Genomic DNA, 14,692 nt, shown 5'->3' with positions numbered 1-14,692 from the left:
ACTTCCCAGCTCCGGTGTGACACTGGTCCCATGCTGATAGGTCTTCACACATTTTAGTTCTGGCTACAAGCCTATTCTTAACCAGGGGTATAGGATTTGGGGATAAGAGTGAGGTTTGGCTGCATCACTTGCATCTCTAGTCATAAACAGCAGAGAGGCATGGCTCACGTGTAATGCAGCATCAGGGGGAGGAATTGCTTATGTAACTGGGACAGCAGATTTAGTGGAAGGACAGAGGAGGCAGAGGCTGGGGATGGGAGCAGTAAGCTGTCGGCAGGGGCAACACACCGGGGTGGCTGCTCCTCATAAGGTAGGCTGTGGGGCTCTGGCTGTTTAGGGGAGGTAAATGGGTTTGAGGGCTGGAAAGTGACTGGTGAGGAGCATGTTAGTGATGCCTACTGTGGGGCTGGTGCAGGGAGGCTGTACTCTGAAAGTATCCCAGACCTGTACTGAGAGAGACGGGCTGAATCTTTGATGCCTCGTGGGGAAAATGTCCAAGCTTCCTAGAGGATTTGAATTGTGTCCAGGAAATCTAGGCCTTGGCCCAAAGCAAGGGTAGTAGCAATTTTGCCTGGTGCTCAAAAATGTATCCCTATGGTTGAGAGTTGAGGGAGTGCCTGCATAGGGCAGAACCTGTAATGCCTCAAGGGCAGAAGTTTTAGTGGCTCCCTTGGTTCTCAGCAGGGTCACAACATTCGGGGTGCCTGGGTTCAAGGCTGGAAGAGCCTCTGGTCAGGTGTGGGGGCCAGCAGGTCAGGTCTGGAAGAGCTATGGGGACTACGGGGGCATCAGTGCCTGCACCAGGAGCCCGTGGAGCCAGCCCCACGGCTAGTAGAGAAGCCTCTGTCTGAGTGGCCACTGCCTCAGTTCATCAACCTCTTTCTGCCGGAGTTTCCCATTAGGCCCCTTAGGGGGCATCAGCAGCTGAAGGTAGGTCAATGGAATCCCTGGAAGGGGTCTCAGTCTTGGGGAGAATTCTAGAAACGACCAGAGTCTCAACTTCCCTGTTCTGCATTTTTCTGTACAGATTTTAGGCCTTGTGGCTAAAGGGTCCTTCGGAACTGTCCTCAAGGTACTAGATTGTGGCCAGAAAGCAGTATTTGCAGTGAAGGTAGGGACCTAGGTACTCTTCCACATTATTCTCTAGTCCCTGCCTCCTCCACTCTAGGTTCCAGGGAAAGGTTGGGAGGAATAAACAATTCAATAGCACTACTCCCCTCTAGGAGTCATCACTCCTCTCCTTTTATAGGTGGTGCCCAAGGTGAAGGTCCTACAGAGGGACATCCTGAGGCAGTGCAAAGAAGAGGTTAGCATCCAGGTATGCACAGAGCCCTGGAAAGGATCCTAGGAAGAACTAAACCATATGTGGAGAAAGCACCTTTCTTGTCCAACTGTCCTGCTCTTCCTGGTTCTCCCCCCTCCCTCTGCTTCAACCAAAGTAGATCCTGAAAAAGTAGCCACCAGCAGAGTTATTCTAGGTCCTGCCAGGGAAATCTCTCTGGCACGTTCATGTGTTCCTTAGTATTATGCTGGTTATGGGATTATCAGGCAAGCCATCCCAACTATTTAGTGCACCTGAACTGAGAGGTGGGGCAGCAGCTCCTTTTCTGTACAACTAGGTAAATCCTGATTTTTTGGCTGCCTTTATCCTCAATGACCCTGTTCCTCCCTAACTTCCTGTTTTCTTTGTCCCTAGCGACAGATCAACCATCCTTTTGTACATGGTTTGGGGGACAGCTGGCAGGGAAAACGGCACCTCTTCATTAGTGAGTGACTGGCTTCTCTTCTGATTCCCATGGGTCCTTCTACCATACTCCCCCTCTGAGATTATGAATCCCTTTGGCTTGTTCTAATTTTGCTGTTGCCCTTCTCATAGCAATTCTCTCTCCTAAAGGGAGGGGGAACAGCAGGTGGCATCAGTTTGGGCAGAAGGCCTATGATGCCTTGAGCCCAGGCACAGTAGCCCCCAAATATTGCCTAGACTTCTGGTGCTTTGCAGTGTGCAGCTACTGCAGCACAGATCTGTACTCCCTGTGGTCTGCTGTTGGCTGCTTTGCTGAGGCTTCCATCCGCCTTTTTGCTGCTGAGCTGGTCCTGGTACTGTGTAAGTGAAACAGGAGTGGTAATGGAAATGAGGGAAGGATTAAGGGGAGGGGGACAGAGAAGATAATTGATATTAATTCTGGAGGTCAAAGAACAGGGATAGGGATGGGGTGGGGGCTACCAGGGAAATCAGAAAGGGCAGGAGACCTTCAACACACCCCATGCTTGCTGTCATCCACAGGCTATCTCCATGACTTGGGCATCATCCATCGAGATGTGAAGGTAGAATTAAGTGCCTTTTCTCTTTGTCTGAGGAGAGGCCTCAGTAAGAAGTTCCAACAAGTCCGAAGGCAGGGGGGATCTGACAACAGTTGACTTTGGGGGACTTATGGGTGTTAAGTGGCCCTCTAAGTACAGACTTGAATGCTGACTGGGCATCTTCTTCAGCTGGGGGGTATACAGGATGAAAGAGAGCTTAAAGGAACAGGATGAATAATAACTTCTCATCTGTGATTTTTCAGATGGAGAATATCCTTCTGGATGAACGAGGTAAGTCCTTTTCTTTTCCTAGCCCCCGAATGAGAGGTACTTCAGTTTGGGAATAAAGTATGGCTGATGAGGGGTTGAACAGAGTGGTGTTGTTACTTTATCTTTCATAGGCCATCTGAAACTGACAGACTTTGGTTTGTCCCGCCATCTGCCCCAGGGATCTCAAGCCTATACTATCTGTGGCACTCTTCAATACATGGGTAAGAGAGAGGCTAAAGCTGGTGGGTAAGCATTGGGCAGGAGGATAGCCAACAGATAGCAGTGACAAGTATCTTTCAAATCTGTAGCCCCAGAGGTCCTGAGTGGAGGGCCTTACAACCATGCTGCTGATTGGTGGTCCCTAGGTGTTTTGCTTTTCTCTCTGGCAACTGGAAAGGTGAGAGAATGGTAGTGATGTTGGCAGAGAAGAGAGAAGCTTTGCCCTGTGGTGGGAAGAAGGAAGACCTTAGGAAATCTTGCCTTATTCCTACTAAGGAATGACACCCCCCTACCCATTAACTCAGTTCCCAGTGACTGCAGAAAGAGATCACGTGGCCATGTTGGCAAGTGTGACCCACTATGACTCTGAGATCCCAGCTTCTCTTAACCAGGGGCTCTCACGTCTGCTCCATGAGGTAAGGGTACTCCACGGGTGAGCACTACTTTCCATCTTGACTACCAAACCATTCACTCTTTCCTTTTCCTATCATTGAAGTGATATTTCCCTATTCCTCAGATTAATTTTTTGGGTGGGGCTCCAACTTGATCAAGTAGCACCTCACTACTTGCCCTCTAACCAGCACTTCAGATTTCATTCCAAAGTTCCTGATCCTCCAGATCTCTTCCCTATCCATAACAGATAAGTGACTTCTGAGACAGTGGGCCAGTACTGCTGTCTTAAGAATAGAGTTCCTTTATTCCCTCCTTTACCCCCAAATTAGCCTGTCTCCCTTTTTACAAATCTTCTACTCATTAGGATTCTTCTTCCTGCCCTCCACAGCTCCATGAACTTCTTTCTCCTTTTCCAGTTTCTTTTTCCTAGCCCAGTCCCTCATCCTTCATGCTCTGTTTCCCTTCAGCTCTTATGCCAGAATCCCCTCCACCGTCTGCGTTACTTGCATCACTTCCAGGTCCACCCTTTCTTCCGGGGTGTGGCCTTTGACCCAGAGCTCCTACAGAAGCAGCCAGTTAACTTTGTCATGGAGACACAAGCTACCCAGCCCAGCCCATCGGAGTCCATGCTCTTCAAGGACTTTGACTGTAACCTGGAGTCCTACCTGGTCCACCCCAGCCTTGCTTGAGCCCCTCTACTGTATTTTGGGGCCCATATGGGAAACTGAGGATCTTCTCCACTGCTAACTGAGTATGACCACCTTAATGATTCAGTTTATTTTTACTTTGTAGCCTCTTACCATTCTGTTCTTCTAGACATTGTACCAGAGTTCAAATCTTGGGCATTCTGCTACTGGCAGCCAAAACTGGCCCTAGCCCCTCTCCCATCGCACAACTCACCTCTCAATTCAACATCTCAGATAAGAGTGTTGACCTTTTCCTTTGCTTCATTTATCCAGTGCTCATACCCTGAAGCTTTCAGCCAGAGGCTTATTCCACTTTTCCCTTGTTTCTCTGCCATGTTTTCTCTCTTGAGCAATAACAACACTTCATGGGTTCCCAATGTGCTATTTATGTGTTTAATAGACTTGTCAGAAGCAGTATGAATGTTTTTCAAAGGTCTCAAAAGCTGGCATTTCAACCCCTAAATATGTAGCTTAAAATATAAGATCTGGGGGCTCAAAGCCAGTTTGTAATAAATCTAATTTTTAAAAATTTAAAAAGTGAATCTAATAACCTGATATGAGGAAGAGAATAGGAACTGAAACATGGGTGGGTTAAATGTCTTCTCTAGGGGTAACTGGAATAGCTATCCAGTTTTTTTCCAAAACAAAACCTCTTCGAAAGACATAAGGATTCTGAAACTGGTCATTTCCCTAGACAGCCCAGGATTCAGTTTCTGATGGGCAAACCAAGGGATTAAGAGGCATGACATCAACTTTAAGATTTAAGGTTAGAGATGTATCCCAAGAACCCTTTTTTTAGTAAGGGAAATCATCTGGACCTTAAATTTGTATACATTTCTGGATTTTACGACTTCTTTCATTTTTCTTAAACTAACTTCTCAAAAGCTTCAGTTTTATTATTCTTCAGTTATATGTGATCTCTCTTTCCAGACCAAAGAGAGTCTGGAAAGTACTTGGTGTACTTCTATTTATTAATTCTGTCCCTGGATTAAATCAGATTTTCCCTATACATAGCTGGCATTTTATTGACACAGTTGCTTTTTCTGGATTGTACTTTGGCAATCCATATGAAAATCCCTGTGAAACTTAATTGCTGTGGATATGTAAAGGGTATTTATCATTACAATTCATAATATTCTATTTAAGGATGCATGGGTGAAATTTTTCTCTGAACACAGTTGTGCTTTTCCTAAATTGCTGTTTGGTTTTTACCTTGGGAAGACACTAAATATTCAACTGAGTGTATTTTTCTCTTTACATTGATGCTAGACCACTTAGGGTTCAATTTATGACCCACTTCCAGCAAGTGTTTAGGACTTCATGTTATATATTTTGTGTGCTAGCCATGTTCTTGGTTCCAATCTTCCTTTATTTTCATTTTTCTGTTTTAATCTTTTTTATCTTACTATACTATCTGCATCTTTGGAAGCCTTTTTGGACTGAGATTGAGATATAGATAAATAAAAGAATGTATCCTTAATCCTTTTGATTATCTCATTTGTTTCTCTTTAGACACTTTTTTAGCTTTTTCGCATTTTCTTTAAGTTGTAGTGACCAGAATTGCACATTGGATAAAAACCCTGAATACTAGAAATAGGAATTAATGGTTTATAAATAGCAGTTGAGTACTAAATTGGAATTTAGAAGACCTGGTGCCTGGATCCACCAATAATTATCTCAGTGTCTTTACACAAGTCATTTTAACCTCTTTGGATCCTAGTTTCCTATGTATAAAATGAGGGGGTTATAACCACTGGTTCTTAATAGTGAGGGATGGGTTTCAGATTTCTGATGCTTTTTCAAAGGGCAGATGCAGATGATTTTAATGATACTGTGTGTCTGGCCCAGTGTTAATTAATGTTCGAGTCACCCAACATTTTATAGCCTCTTTGGTCACAGTAGCATATTGGGTTAAGGTCTTTAGGAATGGTTAATATAATGTCACTAGGGTCCCTTTCCTAGGTCATATTAGATAGCTTAGAGACCATGATCATGTAAGTGTAGTTTGAATCATTTCTTACCAAATGAGGACATTTTTAACACATTCTCTTCAGTGAGTGGTACATTACAGCAGCGATTCTCAGAGTGGAAGGGGTGATAGAAAATCAAAGTTTCAGAAAGTATAATTTGAAAAAGCACTGCCCCTACCCCCCAGTTTTGTTACGCTCATCCCGTTCATTTGTTCACTTATTCACTGACATAACAAACTGGTAATCTCAATTCCTTGGTTACTTAATAGAGTCTTCAATGTAAAAATCTTGTCGAAGCTTTTTAAAAAAATTAAAAGCATATTCATTGCATTGTTAACCCCTGTTATGGGCTGAACCATGGTCCCCCCCACCCCCCAATTTGTATGTTGAAATTCTAACCTCCAGTACTTCAGAATGTGACTATATTTTGAGAGAGGGTCTTTAAAGATAGAATTAAGTTAAAATGAGGTCATACGGGTGGGCCCTAATCCAATATGACGGGTGTCCTTATAAAGAGGAAATTAGGACACAGACACCCACAGAGGGAAGACCATTTGAAGCTACAGGGAGAAGACAGTCATCTACAAGCCAATGAGAGAGGCCTCAGAAGAAACCTACCCTGCTGACACGTTGATCTCAGACTTCTAGCCTTTTGTGAATTGTGAGAAAATAAATTTCTGTTATTTGAGCCACCCAGTCTGTAGTACTTTGTTATGGCAGCCCTAGCAAACTAATATATCCCCTATGACGAGTTCTAATAGATTAATCAGGAATTATTATTTTATTTGCAAAAATGCATGCAGTCGTCTTCACTATAGGTTGGTTTTGCTTATATTCTGAGAACATATAATTATTTTAGATTTCATTACAGAGCCCTACTGATTAGCAGTGGTCACACTGCCTCCTTTGTTCAGTACTTCATCGTACACAGTAGCAGGTCTGGTAATTCCAGTTTCATCCTTGAGTTCACTCAACTGCCTGGTGGATACTTCTCAGAGTTGCTGATTTGGGTTATGTAATTTGATTTTTACAAAATAATCTCTAATCCTAAAATTTAAAAACTACAATTGCTTAATAGTTGGGCCCCTACTTCATATTATATACAAAATTTAATTCCAGATACATTAAGGATTTAAATGTGACCATCAAAACATTAAAAATCTCAGAAGAACATTTAGGAGACTAGACCTACAATCAAGGTATGGAAGAGATACCTAAACCAAGACAGAAAATGAAAGCACTATAAGAGAAAAAGAAAAACATATTTACATAAAAATTTGATGACTGAATGACTCAATCAAGATAGGAAATCCAGATGATCTAAAAGGAAAGATAAACATCTTTTTTTTCCCCCTCAAATCCCCCCAGTATATAGTTGTATATTCTTTAGTTGTGGGTCTTTCTAGTTGTGGTATGTGGGATGCCACCTCAACATGGCCTAATGAGCGGTGCCATGTCCGCGCCCAGGATCCGAACCAGTGAAACCCTGGGCCGCCGAAGCAGAGTGCGTGAACTTAACCACTCGGCCATGGGGCTGGCCCCCAAAGATAAACATCTTGATCACACAAAAGTTTTATCTTTGTTTGGCCAAAGGTATCATTAATAAAGTCAACAAACAAAAAACATCTAGAAAATTTTACAATGTGATGACAGGTAATGTCTGTAACACAGAACTCTTAAAAATTAGAAAAGAAAACTAACCTATTTTTAAAAAAGTGCAAGGAATATGAAATGACAAATCAATTAGATCTATATGAGTTGACTTAGAAGCGCTATATAAGACATTGAATGAGGAAAAAAATGCAGAAGTGTAAGAAATAATGCCATTTTTGTAAAGGACCAATACCTTTTTCCTTTCCCTTGTGTATGTATGTGAGAGAGAGTGAGAATGTGAAAAAGGGAACCTGGAAGGGAGAGAGGAGTAATACAAGTGGAAAGAGAGAGGGAAAAAAGAAAATGAAGGCACTAGCTCTCAATTCCAGAGACCCCAGGCTGCACATCAATTGATTTTTGAGAAAAAAAAAAAATGTGTATGTGTGTAAATGAAGACAAAACCTGTGTGTATGCATATATGTTTTTATAAAGGTTTACATGTTATTGGTTACCTCAGGTAGGTAGAATGAATGGGGGAGGTTTTGCCTTTAATACGTCTTTCCATTGAACTGTTTCACTTGCTATAACAAGCATCCATTATTTTTACAATTTTTTTTTTCATGAGGAAGATTTGCCCTGAGCTAACACCCCTGCCAATCTTCCTCTATTTTTCAGTATGTGGGCCACCAGCACAGCGTGGCTGCTAGCAGAGGTAGGTCTGTGCCTAGGAACCGAATCTGGGCGGCCAAAGCAGAGCATGCTAAACTTGACCACTAGGCCACTGGGGCTGGCCCTATTTTTACAATTTGAAAAAACACCAAATTATAAAAATTATTGTGCAAAACACAACCAACAAACCAATTCTGTTTATGTTACCTATTTACATCAGTATTTTCTCTCTCATCTACCCCTCCATATCGCCCTCCTAATTTGCTGCTGGAAGCACCATATCCCTTGGCTACTCACCCAGCAACAAGGATTAAGCACTCCAGTTCACACATTTCTATAATACAAGCTTTTACTCCTGGCACTTAAGAGTTTTCTGTCTTGGTTTTTCTGCCACTTCCCACTGTTGTTTTATTTGCTGGATCTTTTTTTTTTTTTTTAAAGATTTTATTTTTTTCCTTTTTCTCCCCAAAGCCCCCCGGTACATAGTTGTATATTCTTCGTTGTGGGTCCTTCTAGTTGTGGCATGTGGGACGCTGCCTCAGCGTGGTTTGATGAGCAGTGCCATGTCCGTGCCCAGGATTCGAACCAACGAAACACTGGGCCGCCTGCAGCCGAGCGCGCGAACTTAACCACTCGGCCACGGGGCCAGCCCCTTGCTGGATCTTTTTGATTGACCAGAGGTATACACATCTTCTGATTCCCTCTGCTGAGTCTTGGGCAATCCCAGACTCAAATCTGTGCTTTTTCTTTTTTTTTTTTTGAGGAAGATTAGCCCTGAGCCAACATCTGCCACCAATCCTCCTCTCTTGCTGAGGAAGACTGGCCCTGAGCTAACATCTGTGCCCATCTTCCTCTACTTTATATGTGGGACGCCTGCCACAGCATGGCTTGACAAGCAGTGCCACGTCCACACTGCGGATCTGAACCGGTGAACCCTGGGCAGCCAAAGTGGAATGTGTGCACTTAACCACTGAGCCACCTGGCCGGCCCCAAATCTGTGCTCTTAGGTTGTCTTTCTCAGTTTTCCATTCAAGCAACTGTTATCTCTAGTGCCCTCAGGCTGGGACCATTATGTTTTTCGAGCAGTGCCATCCAATAGAAATATAATAGAATGTAAGCTTCATAAGTAATTTTAAATTTGCTAGTAGCCACATTAAAAAGAAACAGGCAGGGGCAGTCACAGCAGTTAAGCACGCACATTCCACTTTGGCGGCTCGGGGTTCACTGGTTCAGATCCCAAGATGGACCTACGCACCTCTTGGCAAGCCGTGCTGTGGCAGGCGTCCCAAATATAAAATAGAGGAAGATGGGCACAGATGTGAGCTCAAGGCCAGTCTTCCTCAAAAAAAATAAAAAGATCTTATTTTATTTCTTTCACACAAAGCCTTCGAAATCTTGTTTGTGTTTTACACCTAGAATAATCTCAATTTGAACCAGCCACATGTTAAGTGCTCAATAGCCACCTGTGGCCAGTGGTCATGGTGTCGGACAACACAGTGCTAGAGGAGCCCATCCCCTGCGGGCCCTACAGCCCCTAACAGATTATGCTTCCTCCTCTTGGGATTCTTGCCTTTTCCAAACTCATTAAGACTTCAGAGTGTAAATAAGACGCTGTGAGTGTCCAAAGGAACACACTTTATTATAAACTATAACTGTGAATAACTTACCCTTAGGCTGTTTCCAAAAATCAGTTGATCCCACCGTCCACAGCTAGGTTTCCCTCACGGAGGGGCCTGAAGCGCCGGGGGAACGCGGGAGTCGGTGGCGTGGGTCGGACTCTGCCATCTACCACCCAGGGGCACGGCTCGGCTCCTGCGTCTGTGAAGCGGAGACGTTTATCGTACCTCCTTCACAGTCCTTAGGAGGATTAAAGGGGTTCATATAGCTAAAGCGTTCGGAAGAGTGCCAGCTGCACAATAAACGCGCAATACACGTTAGCTATGCTTCCAGAACACTTGTTGCAGCCCCTGAGGTAGGTCCCAAGAAAACGCGAGAATTCTGAAGAGGCTAAGTTACAGCGCAGGTCGAGCAGCGCGTGTGAGCCCATGTGAGGCCCTCACGGACGCCGGAGCTGTGCGCGGGCCGCCCAGGCCTAAGGGGGCAACGCTGCGCTCAACTCTCCCCTCCAGACGCCCTGCCGGCTCCCTCTGGTCAAGGCCGAGGCGCGAGGGAATAAGGGACACCTGAGGAGAGACTTCCCGAGGCCAGCCTACGGACACAACTTTTCCGTCAGAGTGGGCGGGGGGGGGGGGGTCTGCCGGAAGTAGGAGGGATGGACTCCTTGACTCTCCAGCTACCTGCACACCGCCCCCAAGGGGAGGCCACAAGGCCAGCCTCCGGCCTGGGGCGCGTGTCGCCCTCCCGCCCGCGTCTTCCGTGCTGGACCCCTAGCGAGAGCGCGCGCACCGCGGGCCGCTCTGGGGCGGAGCCTGCGGCCGGGTTCTGGCCCGGAGCGGACGCGCTAGCCTGACGCGCTCAAGCTCCGCAGCCAATCGGGAAGCGCGGTGCAGGTTCAAATAAAGACGGCGGGTGAACATGGCGTCACCCCTTGGGTCTGGGAGGTGATCGACCTGCGTTTTGTGTTGAAGATGTGGCGGGTGAAAACACTGAACTTTAGCCTGTCGCCTTCGCCTCAGCCGGTGAGCGGGAGAGCCTCCTGGGGAGAGAGCTGGGCCGGGGCTTCGGGGGCGGGGGGCTGGCAGTGCCGAGCGTGCGGGAGGGTTGGGTCGAGCCTGGGGGCGGGGGCGTGTGGGGTCTTTTGTTTGCCCAGCAGCTTGAGCGCGACTGGGCTCGGGGCTACTCTTCTTAGTGCCCCGGGAGGAAGGCGGGCTGGCGGAGCCAGGCTTTCTCACCCTCTTTCTTTCTCAGGGAAAACCGGCTGTGAGAACCCCTCTCCGAGAACTTACCCTGCAGCCCAGTGCCCTCACCAGCTCCGGAAAACGGCCCCCGCTCTGCTCCTCGCTCACTCCATCCCTGTGCAAGCTGGGGCTGCAGGTGAGATTCGCCCGGCCGGCTTCTCGACTGGGCTCTTTGCCGAGGCCGAGCGCTCAGAGGAATAGAGGGCCCGGGCTGGAACGTAATTAATAAGGATAATGAAGTCTTCTACCTCAGTGACATCCATTTACAGCTATTCGGGCCAACAGAGAGGTGCCCTAGGGTGGTTAAAGGAAATCCACGGAGAACCCGGGCCTCTATTTAGGTGTTAGTTTTTATCCCCTCCTCTCCCGTTCAGTCTTTCCTGAACTAGTGAGAAATACTCTCACTTTGGTTGGTGGTCTCCCTCTACGATAGGCTCACTTATGGAGAGGTCACTCAGCTGCAAGAGTGCGGCAATGTCCATCCACTCCAAGAGGCAGTCAAAACTCTCCTGGGATCAAGTTACACCACTGGAAGGCAGGCTACTCGGACCATCTTAGTTTAAACCAACCCCTTGTAGAATTGCCCTCACTGAGTTGTACTTTTCTCAAAGGTCTTGAGAGAAGTAGTCATGTAGAAACTGCTTTTCACTTGCCATAAAACTTGTCAAGGGGGCTGGCCCCGTGGCCGAGTGGTTAAGTTCGCGCGCTCCGCTGCAGGCGGCCCAGTGTTTCGTCGGTTCGAATCCTGGGCGCGGACATGGCACTGCTCGTCAGACCACGCTGAGGCAGCGTCCCACATGCCACAACTAGAGGAACCCACAACGAAGAATACACAACTATGTACCGGGGGGCTTTGGGGAGAAAAAGGAAAAAATAAAATCTTTAAAAAAAAAAAAAAAAAAACTTGTCAAGGAAGGAGACTGACCCCTCTCTAAGGTTCTTCGAAGAAACATCTTTTAGAACTTATTGTCTAGGAAAATTGTCTTTCTGGAGAAATTGCTATTTTTTTTTTCTTTCTGATAGTGAGAACTGTGTAGTTTACTATATTTTCCCTCTTGCACTGGCTTCTAGAAAGCTCAGGGTCAAATTTGACCATCAGGTATAGCTACCATTACTCCTTGAAATGGGAAGATTTGGTTCCTTTTTCTTTACCATGATTTTGTATTTCATTAACATGTTGTATCCATCCACCTATCTGTTCTTTTTCATGCAGTCTGAATTATTTTTGGAAGGAGATGGGGTATAAATAAAATAGGTTAGAGGAAGAAAGAAGAATATGTAAAAACAGATGACAGCCTGAGTAACAGATGTATGAGGGTAGCAGTCTTTCTTGAAAGAGCTCTAACACCTACTGTCCAATAGAACTTTCTGGGATGATGGTAATGTTTGGTAATCTGTGCTGTCCAATATGATAGCTATTAGTTACATGGCTATTGAGCACTTGAAAGGTGGCTAATGTGATTGAGGAACTAAATTTTTAGTTTTATTTAATTTTAATTTAAATAGCCACATGTGGCTAGTGGCTACTATGTTAGACAGTACAGCTTAGGTAGAAAAGAAATAAGTACTGAGTGGGAACTGATCTTCATAGAACCTATAGAATTTAACCACAGCCGTTTAATCCGAGTAGCAGAATAGACTGGAATTTAGGTCTTCCTGCTCTTTTTGGGGGGTTTTGTTTTTTTTGAGGAAGGTTAGCCCTGAGCTAGTATCTGCTGCCAGTCTTCCTCTTTTTTTTTTTTTTTTTTGCTTGAGGAAGGTTGTCCCTGAGCTAACATCTGTGTCCATCTTCCTCCATTTTGTATGTGGGATGTTGCCACAGCGTGGCTTGATGTGCAGTGTGTAGGTCCATGCCCGGGATCCAAACCTGTGAACCCCTGGCTGCCAAAACAGAGTGTACGAACTTAATCACTATGCTCCCAGGCCAGCCCCCATCTTAACTATTTTTAAATTCACAGTATATTCTCATTGTTAAGTATATTCACATTGTTGTGCAGCTGTTCTCCAGAACTCTTTTCATCTTGCAAAACTGAAACTGTACTCATTAAATAACAACTTCCCCTTCTGCCCTCCCCCAGTCCCTGGCAACCACCTTTCTACTTTCTGCCTCTATGATTTTGACTACTTTGGTACCTCATATAAGTGGAATCATACAGTATTTGTTCTTTTGTGACTGGCTTATTTCACTTAGCTTAAGGTCTTTAAGATTCATCCATGTTGTAGCATGTATCAAAATTTCCTTCCTTTTGAAGACTGAATAATATTCCATTGTATGTATATACCACATTTTGTTTATCCATTCATCTGTTCATGGACACTTGGGTTGCTTCTACTTCTTGGCTATTGTGAATAATGTTGCAATGAACGTGAGTGTCTGAACAGCTCTTCTAGACCCTACTTTCAATTCTTTTGGGTATATACCCAGAAGTGGAATTGCTAGATCATATGCTACTTTTACTTTTAATATTTTGAAGAATCTCCATACTGTTTTTCATAGCAGTTGCACCATTTTACATTCCTACCAACAGTGCACAAGGGTTCCAGTTTCTCCACATCCTCACCAACTAATGGGTGTGAGTTGGTATCTCATTGTGGTTTTTATTTGCGTTTCCCTAATGATTAGTGATGTTGAGCATCCTTTCTTGTGCTTATTGGTCTTTTGTATATTTTCTTTGGAGAAATGTTATTAAAGTGCTTTGCCTGTTGTTATTTTTTAAAATTTTATTGTTTATTTTTTTTGAGGAAGATTAGCTGTGAGCTAACGTCTGCCACTGATCCTCCTCTTTTTGCTGAAGAAGCCTGGCCCTGAGCTAACATCCGTGCCCATCTTCCTCCACTTTATATGTGGGACACCTGCTACAGTATGGCTTGACAAGCGGTGCCATGTCCGCACCCAGTATCCGAACCCATGAACCCTGGGCCGCTGAAGTGGAACATGCTCACTTAACTGTTGCACCACCAGGCTGGCCCCAACTTTGCCCATTTTTAAATTGGGTTATTGTTGTTGTTGAGTTGTAGGAGTTTTTATATATAGTCTGGATATTAATCCCTTATTAGATACATGATTTGCAAATATTTCTCCTTAAGTGATTTTTTTTTTTTGAGGAAGATTAGCCCTGAGCTAACTACTGCCAGTCGTCCTCTTTTTTGCTGAGGAAGACTGGCCCTGAGCTAACATCCGTGCCCGTCTTCCTCTACTTTATACGTGGGACGCCTACCACAGCATGGTGTGCCAAGCAGTGCCATGTCCACACCCGGGATCCAAACGGCGGACCCTAGGCTGCCGAGACGTGGAACGTGTGCACTTAACCACTGCGCCACTGGGCCGGCCCTGTTAAGTGATTTTTTTTTAAAGGAATAAATAGGAACTTGATAAACACAGCAAAAACTTTAAGTTGCACTTTTGCATTTCTAAAAGTCTGGTTTGTATATTTAGCTTCTGGGCAATTTAGTGCAGGCTCATTTATGTTTTTTATAATCATATATCTTTAATTATGTCTTTTATCACAATAGTGCTATAACCATACGTTCTACCTTGTCTAATATTAACATTGCTGCCTCTGCTCTCTTTGTTTGCTTTTGCCTGGTCTCTTTGCTATCCTCTTTATTTTCTACTTTTCTTTTAGCATTTTGAAAGAAAACCTTTAAAAAATTGAAATAAAATACATGAAGGTACATAAAAAGTAGAGGTTAACAAATTTGTGTAAACCACAAGTCATTGTAACCAATACCC

The 14,692-nt window shown here is 44.7% G+C and overlaps 2 protein-coding genes and 1 long non-coding RNA gene across 9 annotated transcripts in view; 2 read left to right on the top strand and 1 right to left on the bottom strand.

The window, feature by feature from the left end:
* Positions 1–10,534, bottom strand: part of LOC111775703 (uncharacterized) — a 24,237-nt gene extending 13,703 nt beyond the window's left edge. For both annotated transcript variants that reach the window (XR_011423381.1, XR_002811635.2), the window contains exons 1-2: positions 10,399–10,534; positions 9,769–9,919 (exon numbers count right to left, since the gene is read on the bottom strand). This is a non-coding gene — a long non-coding RNA (uncharacterized lncRNA). The remainder of the gene's footprint in view (positions 1–9,768; positions 9,920–10,398) is intronic.
* Positions 103–5,349, top strand: RSKR (ribosomal protein S6 kinase related). Of its 6 annotated transcripts, none has more exons than XM_005597618.4 (12): positions 103–310; positions 685–930; positions 1,028–1,111; positions 1,250–1,318; positions 1,697–1,766; positions 2,000–2,104; positions 2,285–2,325; positions 2,565–2,592; positions 2,703–2,792; positions 2,880–2,968; positions 3,096–3,206; positions 3,651–5,349. In XM_005597618.4, exons 1-12 carry the CDS (start codon positions 254–256, stop codon positions 3,870–3,872), a joined length of 1,212 nt encoding a protein of 403 aa, XP_005597675.2. In that variant the 5' UTR covers positions 103–253; the 3' UTR covers positions 3,873–5,349. The 6 variants fall into 6 exon arrangements, with proteins under 6 accessions (XP_005597675.2, XP_014597673.2, XP_070083822.1 ...); XM_014742187.3 differs by having other exon boundaries at positions 682–930; XM_070227721.1 differs by lacking the exon at positions 2,000–2,104.
* The window catches only part of SPAG5 (sperm associated antigen 5), a 20,574-nt gene continuing 15,810 nt past the window's right edge, over positions 9,929–14,692 (top strand). The window contains exons 1-2 of the mRNA XM_001918338.4: positions 9,929–10,740; positions 10,970–11,095. Coding sequence (XP_001918373.2) covers positions 10,690–10,740; positions 10,970–11,095 — 177 coding nt within the window. The 5' untranslated portion in view covers positions 9,929–10,689. The remainder of the gene's footprint in view (positions 10,741–10,969; positions 11,096–14,692) is intronic.

The sequence above is a fragment of the Equus caballus genome, chromosome 11, assembly GCF_041296265.1.
Source record: "Equus caballus isolate H_3958 breed thoroughbred chromosome 11, TB-T2T, whole genome shotgun sequence".
Lineage (NCBI taxonomy): Eukaryota > Metazoa > Chordata > Mammalia > Perissodactyla > Equidae > Equus > Equus caballus.
Note: the sequence above shows the minus strand (reverse complement) of the source record. Positions and strands in the feature narration are given on the sequence as shown.

Excerpts from the sequence above, each read along its gene's own strand:
- RSKR (XM_014742187.3), top strand. The coding sequence starts at position 254 with ATGGGAGCAGTAAGCTGTCGGCAGGGGCAACACACCGGGGTGGCTGCT. Across the intron at positions 931-1,027 it reads GGGGGCATCAGCAGCTGAAG|ATTTTAGGCCTTGTGGCTAA; the intron begins GTAGGTCAATGG and ends TTTTCTGTACAG. Across the intron at positions 1,319-1,696 it reads AAGAAGAGGTTAGCATCCAG|CGACAGATCAACCATCCTTT; the intron begins GTATGCACAGAG and ends CTTTGTCCCTAG.